Source organism: Oncorhynchus tshawytscha, unplaced genomic scaffold, assembly GCF_018296145.1.
Source record: "Oncorhynchus tshawytscha isolate Ot180627B unplaced genomic scaffold, Otsh_v2.0 Un_contig_7960_pilon_pilon, whole genome shotgun sequence".
Lineage (NCBI taxonomy): Eukaryota > Metazoa > Chordata > Actinopteri > Salmoniformes > Salmonidae > Oncorhynchus > Oncorhynchus tshawytscha.
Genome location: NW_024609238.1, coordinates 89896 through 104654, shown reverse-complemented (window position 1 = coordinate 104654; position 14759 = coordinate 89896). Strand labels below are relative to the sequence as shown.

General features: G+C 42.4%; 1 protein-coding gene across 2 annotated transcripts; it reads left to right on the top strand.

The window, feature by feature from the left end:
* Window positions 1-336: 336 nt before the first annotated feature.
* On the top strand, window positions 337-13127 carry LOC112259017 (serine/threonine-protein phosphatase alpha-2 isoform). 2 transcript variants are annotated; one of them, XM_024433771.2, is made up of 8 exons: window positions 337-490; window positions 757-869; window positions 10077-10208; window positions 10470-10700; window positions 10802-10906; window positions 11189-11412; window positions 12015-12149; window positions 12321-13127. In XM_024433771.2, exons 2-8 carry the CDS (start codon window positions 815-817, stop codon window positions 12435-12437), a joined length of 999 nt encoding a protein of 332 aa, XP_024289539.2. In that variant the 5' UTR covers window positions 337-490; window positions 757-814; the 3' UTR covers window positions 12438-13127. The 2 variants fall into 2 exon arrangements, with proteins under 2 accessions (XP_024289539.2, XP_024289540.2); XM_024433772.2 differs by having other exon boundaries at window positions 350-490; window positions 760-869.
* Window positions 13128-14759: the final 1632 nt, after the last annotated feature.

Genomic DNA, 14759 nt, shown 5'->3' with positions numbered 1-14759 from the left:
AATTATTGAAAACATGCTTTTTGGTCTTAATTTGGGGTTAGGGTTGCGTATATGGTTAGCAGTGTGGTTATGGTAAAGGCTAGGTCTAAAATCACATTTTAAGAAGATACATTGTAAAAATAGGCGGAGTTTCTGACTTTGTGGCTGTGGTAGTTCTTTATACCTCAGTAGTGGTAACTAGTGACGACCGTTGATGTCATCCGTAAAACAGCTGGAGGTGGGGCACCACTGAGTGACGGATGTACAATGTATCCAATGGAAAACGACAACATGGGTTCAAAATCAAGCAGTGACCCAATCATCATTGAGTAAATCTAAAACTCGCCTTAGTATCAACCCCCTGTCTTCTCGCTTCCCCTGAACAACACGGCCCTTTTTAAGTTCAGTGGGGGAAGAGAAAGGGGGACTCTGAAATACGAAGACAAAAAGACACTAAACAGACCTGAAAGGGCCCTGTCTTCTACACGGGAAGACTATTGTCAAATCAAAGGTTGATTATATGTTAACATTTCGTATTTGCATCATTCATTATTGGCTATCTATAACTAAAGCGGGTAGTTTGGTTTGTTAGCTAACTAACATCGGATAGCTAGCTTGAACTAACTAGCTAGCTATAACCCATTTAGCCAGCTAGCTACAACACGGAAGGGAAAGTAAAGCCAAATTACATTTTTCCCTCAATTTGACATAACAAAATATAAGCTGCCTAGTTGTTTGTTTAACGTGATCGGTACTTGTTTTTTTGTCTCATCGAAGAAGCAACACGAAACGAAGGTCTTGACTGCCTGAACCACGACAAAAAAATATAAGTAAAATGGCGGAGCCGGACAAATTAAACATCGACTCCATAATACAGCGTCTTCTGGAAGGTGAGGATTTGCACTTAACTAGGAATCAAGACACTTAATTTGATTAATTACGAATCATTTGCTATTTGGATTGTTGTATTTTCAAAGAAGCGTCGGAATTCTAACGATGTCTGGTGTATGTTAGCGTAGTTAGCAGGCTTAACGTCAAGTTAGCTGTTCTCTTTGAAAACGATGTGTCCGGGTTAGAGCGCGAGATAACGTTACCTAGGTCTACGAACTAGTAGGGCAAATGAGAGATGGCTGGCTTGCTGCTTCAATCGTTATCACTCGTCCTGAAGTGCCCATTTTGTTGTATTATTAGTATTAATGGCAAATCATTATTAAGATGACAAACACCGCTATTTTACGATGGTACTGTTAGCTAACTAACTCTAGCTAGCTACTGTAACGTTAAATATGTTCCGTGTTCTGTCTAGTGTATGCTGTTATAAAAATGAATACAAAGCTAGCCAGTAACGTCGGTTAGTAGGTTTTGTTTACCATTTATTACTGTTTCCTGCAGCCAATCTTTCCATAATGTCGTTTTTTTGTTTTCCAGTATTTAGCTAGCTGTCTAGCACACATCGGCTATACTGTAGCCTAGGCAGACGATAGTACAGATCTAGCGCCCATGTACTATCGTCTAGGTTGGATGTGCATTCCCGGTATTACACTAGTGTCCCCCTATGGATCGGCTTGTACATAAAACATCCCCCATTCAAGGGAATTATGCTTACTTTATTTTTGAGAAACAATTGTTTATATTTTTGGACGATATAATATGTTGCACACCATGTTCAACCAAGAATGTGCAATATCCAAAAGTTGTCCGAAAAGACAAATCGTTTCATAAAGAAAGTATGCATATTTTCAGTTTTTTTCAATGCCCATTAAAGCTAGTTAAGGAGGGAAATGATGCATTTGCAGCCTGAATGGAGGATGCTGTATGTAGGAGCAGGCTCATTGCAATTCATGCCTGGATGAGGGAGAAGCATACTTAAGCATGTTTTTCAGGGCTGCGGATGCAATTATCATGTGCTGAAAGCGTGCTGGCTGAAGTAATAACTTGCTTTTATTGTTTAATTGCAAGCTACAGTGGGTTTAGCCATATCATTAGTGGTTGGTTACACAGAGTGAAGGGCACCAATGGGTCACACTGGCTTTCATTTGGTGCAATTGTTTCCACCATGATAACTACTACTGTGATACTCCAAATTCCATGGACAGGAAACATCAGTGCCCTGGTTTTAAAGGGAATATCCAGATTTCTGTTTGTTTTTCATTGGCCAAGTAGCTTATAGCAGGACTGAAAGTTGTGCATACTGTGAACACTAGAGGTGGAAACATTATGGCACATTACATTCTCTGCGATCTTAGTAGATTTGTAATGAAGTGTTGCTTCCGTCCCTCTCCTTGCCCCAACCTGGGCTTGAACCAAGGACCCTCTGAACACAGCCAGCTGTCACCCAAGAAGCATCATTACCTATAGCTCCACAACAGCAGTGTCCCTTTAAGTGCTAGGGAAACAACTACTTCAAGCTCTGAGCCAGCACTAGTTAGCGGTGCTGGCTAGTAGTAATTGTACACTACTAGCCTGTACAGCAAATTAGCTGGGTATTTCACATCGGCTACAGAAGCATGAATAGTAGAAATATGGGCTGTCTTGGGGAATGAGAGGGACAGTGTTGTTTGCAAGTAGCAGGCCTAATGTCTCGCTTTCTCTTGGGTTTTTACTCAGAACAAGTCTTTTGTTGTGGGCAGCTTATGGATGTATTGATGGATTAAAACGATTCCGCTAACCGTGTTTCTGATTGTGACCACCACACCACTCTTGGAGTATTGTGGAGGTTAATGACTGTTGAATAATATGTACAGTGGGGCAAAAAAGTATTTAGTCAGCCACCAATTGTGCAAGTTCTCCCACTTAAAAAGATGAGAGAGGCCTGTAATTTTCATCATGGTACACTTCAACTATGACAGACAAAATGAGGGGAAAAAATCCAGAAAAACTTACATGATTTTTGATAAATTTGTTATGGTGGAAAATAAGTATTTGGTCACCAGACAAACAAGCAAGATTTCTGGCTACTAAACCTGCAGGGGCCTCCTGCTTAAGAGGCTCCTGTGGCCTCCAGACATTACCTTCTGCTGGCCTGGGAACAGTTCAGAAAAAGAAGTGGGGCATTCTGTCCACAACTTGTCTCAGAAAAAGTCACACTCCAAACTGGTCTAACTGGTTTAAGACCAAAGAGCTGTCAAACACCTGAAACTTGTTTTGACCTTCCCAGGCTGAAACTATTGAATCTGATGTATACAGATTATTACTGTATCAATTTAAGGCTATCACTTATTTCTGTTTTGACAATTATTGACTGGAAGACATACAGACCACTGACATTTTCACATGTCTGTTTTCTCAGTGTTAGATCTCACATCATGGTAAAATGATGCATCATGTTGTAGGGCTGAGCAAAAAATCCAGACATTTCATCGGATGTATAAGTGTGAATGATCCTTGACAGCTGGGACCACTACCTAAATGGTGATCAGTAAAGCCCAGTGGCCGGCAGTGAGACCAGATGGAACAGATGGATTTTTGCAGATGTGATCATTTTCTCCTTGATGAAACATTTGACCAACACAGTTTTCTGTTCTCAAAGCATTTGTTATGAAGAAGGACTAAGTTTTGGAGATTTTACCCTTTGTCAAAGATAAAACAATTAGAATGTTGTTTAGAAAAAGTCAAGGGCAAATTTGGAGGACAAAGAATCAGAGTAGGTGTTCCAACGGAAATATGCAAATAAGCATGGGGGAACGGAAACATCATGGACCTCTTGGGGCTCTTTTGGCTCTGCAAAGGGACCAGGTTCTGCCCACTATGACTGTTTGTTCCCGGAAAGAAATGAAGGGGCTGTGGTCTATCTTGAGATTTTGAGTTAAAAAAAAATCTTTGGCTCCACCATGTTATCCATCAGTCTGTCTCCAAGATTGAAATGTGGCTGTCTTTCAGCATGACAATGTTCCCAAACAAATCAGGTAGGGGACTGTGGATGGTCTTTGTTAGAAGCATTTTTCAAGGTCCTGGAGGACCATTAGCCAGACTCCGATCTCAAAAAAAAAAAAAAAAAAAATTTGGAGGGAGTTGAAAAAAAGTCTGTAATAATGACCAGCAACAATACTGAAAACACTTATTTTAACTTAATTTGCAGCCTGGAATAAATAAAAACATGTTCAATTTGGTTTAAATAATGCAAAAACAAAAATGTTTGACCTTTGTCATTGCCATGTAAAAGCTAACGTATATAAACAAAGAACATATGAAACTTTTGTTATTGACAAAGACTTCAATTTCCACCATAATTTAAGAGGTTTTATTAAAAATTAACAATGTGATTTATAGGACTATTTCTCTCTATACTTTTGTATTTCATATACTTTTGACTATTGAATGTTCTTATAGGCACTTTTTAGTATTGCCAGTGTAACAGTATAGCTTCCGTCCCCACTGTAGGTGTTAGTGTTTGGTGCACCTGGGCTCGAACCAGGAACACTCGACCACACAGGTTTGCCCTCCACAAAGGTTTGCCCTCAGTCCTGGCCAACTCCTTAAATTTAGGTGATAGGCTTGAAGTCATAAACAGATGCTGAGACTTGGCAGAAGCAATCTTAAGTGCTGTTTGAATAAATGATTAATGGGCCTGAGGCTGCTCAGAGACTGCTCTATAAATCAGCTACTAAATCTAACCTAATAACACAGAAATGAGCACAGTGGCTGAGCCAGATATGATCGAATGGCCTGGGAAACTATAATTCAGAAAACAAAATGTTTATTATTTCAGTGAAATTGGAACCGTTCTATTTTATCTAACGGGTGGCATCCCAAAGTCTAAATATTCTTGTTACATTGCACAACCTTCAATGTATGTCATAATTACGTAAAATTCTGGCAAATTAGTTTAAAAGTCTGGCAAATTAGTTCAAAGCCAAGCAGCCCAAACTGTTGCATATACCTGACTCTGTGTGCAATGATCTATTGATCTTGATGTATACAGATTTTACTGTATCAAACTGGATTAGGCAGCAGGGTATTTATTTTTTGACATTGGATTGACTGTAATGGTTGCAAGTTAATCCCCAGACATTTTACAAATGTCTGTTCTGCCCCTGAACAGGCAGTTATCCCACTGTTCTAGGCATCATGGAAAATAAGAATTTGTTCTTCATGTTGCCTAGTAAAATAAAGAAATGGAAAATAGTTATAACTAGTGATTATGATTGATAGTTTTTTTGTAAGATCCGTTTAATTCTAGCTAGCAATTTACCTTGTGGCTTCTGAGACAAGATGGAATTTGCTTAGCAGGCATGCTACTCGTGGAGTGCAATGGTTAGAGCAGACATCGTGATCATTTTCTCCTCGGACTAGTTAACTGTGCGGTTACAAGATTGAAACCCCTGAGCTGACAAGGTGAAAATCTGTCGTTTTGCCCCTTGTCAAGGCAGTAAAACAATTAAAATTTTGAAAATATGAATGTGCAACTGACTTGCCTAGTTAAATAAAACTATATATATATTTTTATTATAATAAAAAGATAATCTGAAATCGGCGCCCAAAAATACCGACCGATTGTTATGAAAACTTGAAATTGGCTCTAATTAATCGGCCATTCCGATTGTTCTGCCCACTAGTCTCTGTTTGTTCGTTAGTAAAAAAAAACACCATCTCAGACAGCACTGGCCCGTTAGTTTGATGAAATCTTTGGCTCTACCATGACACTGACTGATCAGGAGCTTAGTAATTAACTGAAATTTGTGAGTCACACCAGAGAGGAAGAGGTGAAGCGAGAGGAATAGCTGGGCCCAAAATCTGTCTTCTCCAGCAGATGGTGTTTTTGTATGGGGACTGGAGGTCAATGCTTTATCTTGGCCAGGCCTGCAGTTTGTAAATGAAACGTGTTGAATGATGACCTGGTTAAATAAGGCAGGAGCTGTAGTAATTAACTGAAATTTGTATATCACACCAGAGAGGAAGACACAAAAAAAGGGTGTTGAATTTGGTTAACAAAAAATGTCTTATTTGCAATTGATCAAATGGTGTTTCATAATGTTTTAGTTGTTTTTTTATGCTCATTGTTTATAAACCGCATGACAGCTAGTAGACTAGACAGGGTCTACTCTGTGCTAAATTTTGGGAGTTGAAATAAAAACTTGTTCTCAACTTGGAAAGGTTCCTGGTTAAATACAGTAAAAAAAATTGTTTCGTGTCCATATGAATGATTCTGTTGTACCAAACCTCAAATGCAAATAGCCAGTTGAAACTGCTTGTTGTCATGGAGAAAGAAGTAATCTATCAACTTTGTTGTTATGGGGAAGGGCTTGGTGTGTGTGTGTGAATAGGAAGGTGCACACAGCACGAGTAAAAAGACAAGCAGACATAAAAGCTCATAAAAACGGGAGAACATTATTCTTGAGATGCATGTGTTTGTAATTTCGCTTTAAAATGCACATACAAATGAATTAGATATATCGCTCAGCCCTAGCCCCCTTCTGACTTTGACTGTGGCTCTTGATGGCTGGAAGTGTTGTGGAAACCGTGTTCTACTCTGTCCATGATAAGGTTGTCTGACAAGTTAAGTAAAATAATTTTAAAAAACAGCTGTACTGGTAGTATATAGCGGACCTTTTTTTTCTCTTGCGGTGTGGCAACTCATTACAAGGCAGTGTTTGCCTCTGTTGTGAGAGTTGTCATAATTAGCCTAACACGTCATGTATGGCATTTTCTAAATTAGTTTTGAAGTCTTGGCCAGTCCATAAACCATCACCTGTGTCTTTTTGTCCATCCAATCCTGATGTATTTCTATGATGTAGAGACAAGCCAAGGTAACTGCCTTCTGGTTGCTTAATCACTCTTTTGACAGAGAATGGTGACTGGCCACCATCAACCTTTAGCTGCACCATGTACACCGTAACACATGGGCCAGCCTGGTGACAATGTTTGCAAACCAGTTAAATGTGGTGACAGTGTGACTAGTTTCAATGGGATTAACCATCAGCCTCCTGACCTGTACATCTGAACAGTCAGTCCAGGCCGCTACTACCACCTCCTGTCACCATCTATGAGGATGTCCATATCAGCCATGGACATATCAGGAGGGGAATCTGAAGCCAGCCAACTGTTGATTCCCAATGGCTTTCCTATTGTGCTTGTCCAACTTTTTATTTTCTATCCCGTGACCAGCAAAGCAGAAATCCCTTTGTCTGACCCCCTCCCCATCCCCCACGCCCCTTCTCTAAGCTCACTGTTGCCATTGGCCATGTGGCTAACTTTAGAGTAAGCTCTGTCATGGCTTAGCCGACCCTAATCCAGGTTTAAAGTGACAAGCAGCACTACCCTATTTATACCCACATTTCACTCTTTAGGGCCAAGGCCTGTGTTGCTGCCCTAACATGACACTGCTCATTTAGATCTATTGCTGAGGCCCTACCTGGAAGTCCTCGTCCGTTTCCATCCTCCATTTTCAGAACAAATATGTGTGCCCCTCTCCCACTACCTGTGAATTTATTAGGGCAGAATATATTTTTGTGAAAGCACTACACTGAACAAAAATATTAACGCAACATGTAACAATTTCTAAGATTTGACAGTTACAGCTCAAATAAGGAAATTCATTATGCCCTAATCTATGGATTTCACATGATTAGGAATACACATGCATCTGTTGGTCACAAATACCTTACAAAAAAGGTAGGGTCATGGATCAGAAAACCAGTCAGTATCTTGTGACAGATCTCCTTCACATAGTTGGGCGGCAGGTAGCTCAGTGGTTAGAGTGTTGGGCCAGTAACTGAAAGGTTGCTGGTTCGAATCCCCAAGACGAATGTTGTCCCACGACTCTTCAATGGCTGTGTGAAGTTGCTGGATTTTAGCGGGAACTGGAACACGCTGTCGTACACGTCGATCTAGAGCATCCCAAACATGCTTGTTGGGTGACATGTCTGGTGAGTATGCAGGTCGTGGAAGAACTGGGACATTTTCAGCTTCCAGGAATTGTGCACAGATCCTTGCGACAAGGGGCCGTCCATTATTATGAAACATGAGATGATGTCGGCGGGTGAATGACACGACAATGAGCCTTACGAGCTCATCATGGTTTCTCTGTGCATTCAAATTGCCATCGATTACAATGCAAATGTTTGTTGTTCGCATCTAATGCCAGCCCATACCGTAACGTTGACATCAGCAAAATGCTCGCCTATACAACGTGGTATGCAGTTGTCAGTACGTCCAACTGGCCTCAATTTTTCTAAAACAATGTTGGAGGCGGCTTATGGTAGAGAAATGAACATGACATTCTCTGGCAACAGCTCTGGTGGACATTCCTGCAGTCGATTGCACTCTCCCTCAACTTGAGACATCTGTGGCATTGTGTTGTGTGATAACTGCATGTTCTCTAGTTTGGTATTTGGCAAGGTCAGCAACGTTCAGTTTGAGCTGAAGTGTTCAATTAACCCCGGTGTGTGTTTTTGTAAAGAATACTGTCTGTACCCAGCTTGTAAAGCAGAATGTCACTGAAGGGTTTCAGGCAATTTTATTGTTCTGCTCTCTTAAGTGTGTCTAACCCATTTATCTTCAGCAATTACAGTACCAGGTGCATGATGGAGCACAACAAGTGTCTATGGTTTGATATTAGGTTTTCTGTTGATGCTTGTTTGTCATTGCCTAGTTCTCCTGTGATGGTTTATAGAGCGCTGGCATTTGACTTTTCACCTGCACCTAGGGAAGACAGCAGAACGTGCAGGAAAGGGGGTGGAATTGATTCTGTGACACAAACAACCCTGATGCGCATTCTTGCACAAGTCCCCCGTACATCATGAGTCACTGGAATACACTTACTACATGCTCTGTTATATCCTTGCCTGGAGCTTGTCATGCAAACAGGATTTCTGAATAATACAGTCCTACTGTTGTATTTGTTTGACTATAGATATGCTGTTGTAGTGATCCCTTGCAGCTATAGGGAAGGTTCTAGTTTGGAAGGAGTATTGAGATTGAAGTAGGCGCCTCATCCAGCTGATCATATTAAACCTGTACTTGACCTGCAGCGCCACAAAAGCCTCAAGCTGCCCTGCAAATCATGCCAACATACTTAAGAGTATTTGCTGCTCCAGGGCTACAATGGTGCGATAACATTAAACATTTTACCAATTTGTGGCTCCAGTAGAGCTGATCACCTGTCTGTGTTGATCATTGAACACTCATATCAGTTACACTGTGGATTTGCACCTCTGCTTGATGAACATGTAACACTTACACAGCCACAGGGTGGGTTTTCCTTTTCCTGGTAGAATGTGTAAATGTCATAACTAGCTACTGTACTCAACAAACATGTAAGATTCTTGAGATGCAGAGTTAGGGGACAGCCTGCCTCAGGAAGATGCTCAGCACTGTGCATGTGTCCCTTGTGACCTGACCACATCTCAGACCAGCCTGCTACTACCATCCTGCTACTACCATCCTGCTACTACCATCTTGCTACTACTAGCCTGCTTAGCTCTGCCGTGTGGTCAGAGGCGGCCCAGCAACGTTTGCTGTCAGTTAACAGGCTCTATGCTACCAGACTGCATGCGGTGTACTTGTAACCAGAGAGCTCTGAAGTTGGCCATCAATGATATGTTTATTTAATTGTGATTTAGGCCTACTTTGATTTGAAGGGCAGTGTATTTGATCCTTGTTTGAGATTCGCTGCGTGTGCCTCTTTCCGTTGCAGCCTCTCTGTCCTGGTTACATCAGCAGACAGGCAGGTGGTGTGTTCATACGTGCTTCTGGGGCTGGGTGCACACTGCACACATTGGTTCACACACAGCCAGGCCTGTACCTTCTGCTGGTGCTCAGTTCAACACTGCCATCATCCCCTAGTCTTGAGTGCTCAAACAAAGACCACAACACCCTTTTCATTTAGGTTTCATGCTCTGTAACCTTGAGATTCTCACATCAAATAGTTCATCCTCCTGGCTTATGCTGTGTGAGCAGATTCACCTTGGCTTTGCAGTATGCTCAGGGTTGTGCTGTCAGCGGGGCCATGATATTGATTGGTTTCTCTGCTCTGGTGTGCTAGATGTGTGGCTGTGCTATTTGTGAATGTGTTGTTTCCATGGTCTTGGCCTAGCATGTTTGTTCCAATAAGCGCAACGTCAGTCCTCACTCTGTTTGCTCTGTCTTTCTCTCTCCAGTTAAGGGCTCTCGGCCAGGCAAGAACGTTCAGCTGACAGAGAACGAGATCCGTGGCCTTTGCCTCAAGTCTCGCGAAATCTTCCTCAGCCAGCCAATCCTGCTCGAGCTTGAGGCACCACTCAAGATCTGCGGTGAGTCATATTGGATAAGTTATGATGGCTGAAATTGGTTTCATAGTAATTAATGCCAGTGTAGCAAAGCAGCTGCGCCTCTCTGACACAACTGATAGTGAAAGCTCCAAGGTTTCATAACACGACTGATTGTCTGATTTACTGTAGAATTCTAATCTCTAATTGCCTTTGCTATTTCAGTCCAACGGCCTGTATACACACACAGATCTAATGTAGTCAGGGAGGGTGTGGTAGTGACTGACTCTGTGCTGCCCCCTGCAGGTGACGTCCATGGTCAGTACTACGACCTGCTGCGGCTGTTTGAGTACGGAGGCTTCCCCCCGGAGAGCAACTACCTGTTTCTAGGGGACTACGTGGACCGAGGGAAGCAGTCCCTGGAGACCATCTGCTTGCTTCTGGCCTACAAGGTCAAATACCCAGAGAACTTCTTCTTGCTGCGCGGCAACCACGAGTGTGCCTCCATTAACCGTATCTATGGCTTTTATGACGAGTGTAAGTACCGAGACGAGAAGCTGGAACACATGCTTAACAACAGGAGACCGGAGCACACACAGAGTATTAACCATTTAGTAATGCCCCTTGCTCCTCTTTAGGTAAGAGACGGTATAACATCAAGCTGTGGAAGACGTTCACAGACTGCTTCAACTGTTTACCCGTGGCTGCCATTGTAGATGAGAAGATCTTCTGCTGCCATGGAGGTGGGTGGTGTATGCTTGCATGATCTGTGTGCGTGGGTCTTTCCCCTGTGGGCCTTATCAATAAGCACTTGGTGGCCCCATGATCGTTTGGATTAACCACTCCCCTTAAGTGTTTGTGGTGGAAGATGACTCAAGTGTATACACTATACGTGTGATAAGAGGTGGTAGTTATCAAGGTGTGATTTCAGAGATTCCTGTTCTTGGTGGTATAAGACCGTATCATGGCAGTCCGCATTCATTTGTATGGTGATGTAATGTTTCTGTGTGCTATGTTCTGTCCAGGCCTCTCTCCAGACCTTCAGTCCATGGAGCAGGTGCGCAGAGTGATGCGACCCACAGATGTGCCTGACCAGGGCCTGCTGTGTGACCTGCTTTGGGCCGACCCAGACAAAGATGTCCTGGGCTGGGGCGAGAATGACCGCGGGGTCTCTTTCACATTCGGGGCAGACGTGGTGGCCAAATTTCTGCACAAACACGACATGGACCTTATATGCAGGGCACATCAGGTAATGGCTTAGCTCAGTGGTTTAGAGTTTTGGATGGGGGTTAGGGGCTGGGAAGAGAGCATTTTGCAGGACACTGTCAGACCAATGGTAGGTTTGGAAGAATATAGGGATTTTGTTATTAATCAGGGAAATCAGATGATCAAAGGTCATTGCACCTACATAAAATATTGAAGCACTTTTTTAAAAGCTGGAATCCTTAATTGGTGACACTGCCGCGTCTGTTTGGGATATTACAACAACACTGAAGTTGTAAACAACAAACCCTATTTTTCCTCTCTGACATCATTGCACGCGCGATAGAACAGAAGAATATGTACCGCATTTTTTTTGGTCTATGCTGCCGAAGACGAAGACTCCGTTTCACAACACAAACAACAACAAAGGTGCTGGGGTGAACAGTGGCTCTGTTTCCCCCGATGCGGATTCCATCTTTAAAGCGTGTCATTTTGTGTTTTTACTGGCGATGGAGGTTGTGTTCATTTAAGATGATAACTCCTCTGTTTGAAATGTACTGATGGCCCTGCAGTTGTTGGTTATCCACTCCTGGTATTTTTCCTGTTTATTTTTCATTGCGTTCTTACCTCTTTCATTCCTGTCCTCAGGTGGTAGAAGACGGTTACGAGTTCTTTGCAAAGAGACAGCTTGTTACTCTGTTCTCTGCCCCTAACTACTGTGGAGAGTTTGATAATGCCGGTGCCATGATGAGTGTGGATGAGACCCTCATGTGTTCCTTTCAGGTGTGTACTCTTCTGCTTTTCTCTCTCCTTCAGTCTGGCTGTTCCTGTCTGTCAGTCTAGATTTTTAAGCTCTGCCAGTCCCCTGTCTTACCTGTTACGTGCTGCAGTGTTCAGTCTGTAGGAGTATATGTATATTTATAGCTGTCTAAAGAAAGCCTCTCTGTTCCTCAGATTCTCAAGCCAGCGGATAAGAAGCTCTACTCTTATGGTGGAGGTGGAGGAATGGGATCTGGACGCCCCGTCACCCCGCCACGGAATTCCGCCAAAGGCGGAAAGGCCAAGAAATAACACCCACTGGACCCCCTCCTGAACCAAGCACCCCCCATACTCTTTTCTACCTCCCTACTTTTCCCCTCATCACCAAACAGCAACAAAACAGACAGTACCTAGGGTTCGGTCCTCTTTTTCTCTGATACTGTTTTTAACTGTTTGAGTGTATGTATGTCCGTGTGTCTGAAAGAGAGGTTTATTGTATTCTGTTTGTATGTCCTTCCTTTCCCCTGCTCTGTTCTCCTGTCACTTTGTAGATGAAATTGGTCCTTCTTTTCAGTGATGTAAATGCACACCTGGGGGGAGAGGAGGGGAAAGGAGCCTTTACTGTTTGTTAGGGCCCTGCACTGTTTTGATGCTCAACGCAAGCTTTTGTACATCCTGTTTGAGAGGTGTGTATGGAATGGGGTCAATCTGCATGGTCAGATGGTAACAACAGCACACACCACACACTGAGAGCACAGGTGGATATGTGCAGATGGACCCTTTTCGTTTATGGATTCACAAAGATCAAGAAGCGGACACGTTTATTTTTTTTCTCTCCCAAAAACCAATGATTTGAAAACGCAATCATGGATGTGAAATAGTTTGGCTTTTCTGTTTGTTTTTTTTGTTGTTTTTTTGTAGATGCATAAAAAAAGGTTTGAATCCTTGAGTTTTAGTTTATTTGGAAGCCGATGATTAATAAAGAACCATTTATTTAAAATATCCCATCACACTGTTCACTATGTTCACCTCACCATTGCTTTGATATTTGTTTATATATTAAATTCCTCTAACCCACATGTCGAACTCATTCCACAAAGGGTTGCGTTTCCATGGGTTTTTGCTCCACCCTTGTACTTGGTGGATGAATTAAGGTCACTAAATAGTCATGAATTTCAGGGATCCCGAGTGGCGCAGCGGTCTAAGGCACTGCATCTCAATGTTAGAAGAGTCACTACAGTCCCTGGTTTGATTCCAGGCTGTATCACAACCAGCCGTGAGTGGGAGTCCCATAGGGCGGCGCACAATTGGCCCAGTGTCGTCCGGGTTAGTGTTTGGCCAGGGTAGGACGTCATTGTAAAGAATTTGTTCTTAACTGACTTGCCTAGTTACATTCGGCCCTTCATGCAATGAGTTTGACACCTCTGCTCTACCCACTTTGTCATTCCCACTTGCTCTTCTCTTGTCTGAACTGTATCGAAAGCTTTGTTTGTTCAGGGTGGGATGTTGGCATAAGTTGCTGGCTCCAAGAAATACCCATTTCCTGTACAGCATTTTGGGGGCTTTTGCTTAGCCATTTTCTATCATCCCCTTAAAATGTGTTCTCCTTGCCCCAATCCTTTAAACACGGTCAATATTCATCTCTCTGGTTCTCACCCCCCCAATCTTCCATATTCTTGCTCCCATTTTGCTCAGCAGTTTCCCTCTGGGTTCTGAGTAGTCAAAGAATGTCATACCTCAATTCTCACCCCACTTTGCATCTGTCCCCCCCCACCTCTTACTCAGCTCATGATTTTCTTATATATTTAAAGATGTGTAACAATTTGCCAGACAGCATTAATGCTCAATTCCTGTGCTGGGTTCGTTCTCACATTTTAGTAGCTAGCTCATATCTGCTTCTAGTGCTCTCTCCTCTCCACTAGGTGGTGCATTTCATACAACACTCACCATTGCGTCATCTCACTGAAGACGGGATCAGGAGTACTGTACATTCAATGCGCCCCAACAGTACTGAGTGCATTCATGGTGCATAGGCGGCAGTATGTTTTTTAAAGAGCACATGGCTCAAGGTTTTTTGGCTTTGTAGTTTATAAAGAAAATTGATCATATTGTGAGACCAAGGAGTGTTGGTTTTAATGACGTGTTATGATCTATTGACCAGAGGAAGTGTTATTTGCTGTTAGATAAGGATATTGAATGCTTGATATACAATATGTTACATGGAAAGGTAATACGCTTGTTTTTAAAAGAGCTGTAATATTAGAGAGAACATTTTGGGTTGGAAAACTTTTTTGCTGATAAAATAACGGCAGGAGTTTCAAGTTGTCGGAATTGTCAATGGCTTGTTTTCTGACGAGGCTTTAAGACAATGATTCAGAGCTGTAATGTAGACCATCTGCAATTTTGTGAAAATATGCATTTTGGAAACTAGCTTTGCTTACATGCGTTAGGCAGTAGGGTAGAACAATGCCTGAACTTGAAGATAAATTGTTTTGGGGATCATTGCAGGTCTTAGTAATGCTGTCCAGAATGATACTTTACAACTTCCAATTTCACCCGACCCTACTCTATTCATAGCAGGGTAAACATTCTGCTTGTAATGTTGGTCAGATCATTAATTTGCTAAAATCATTA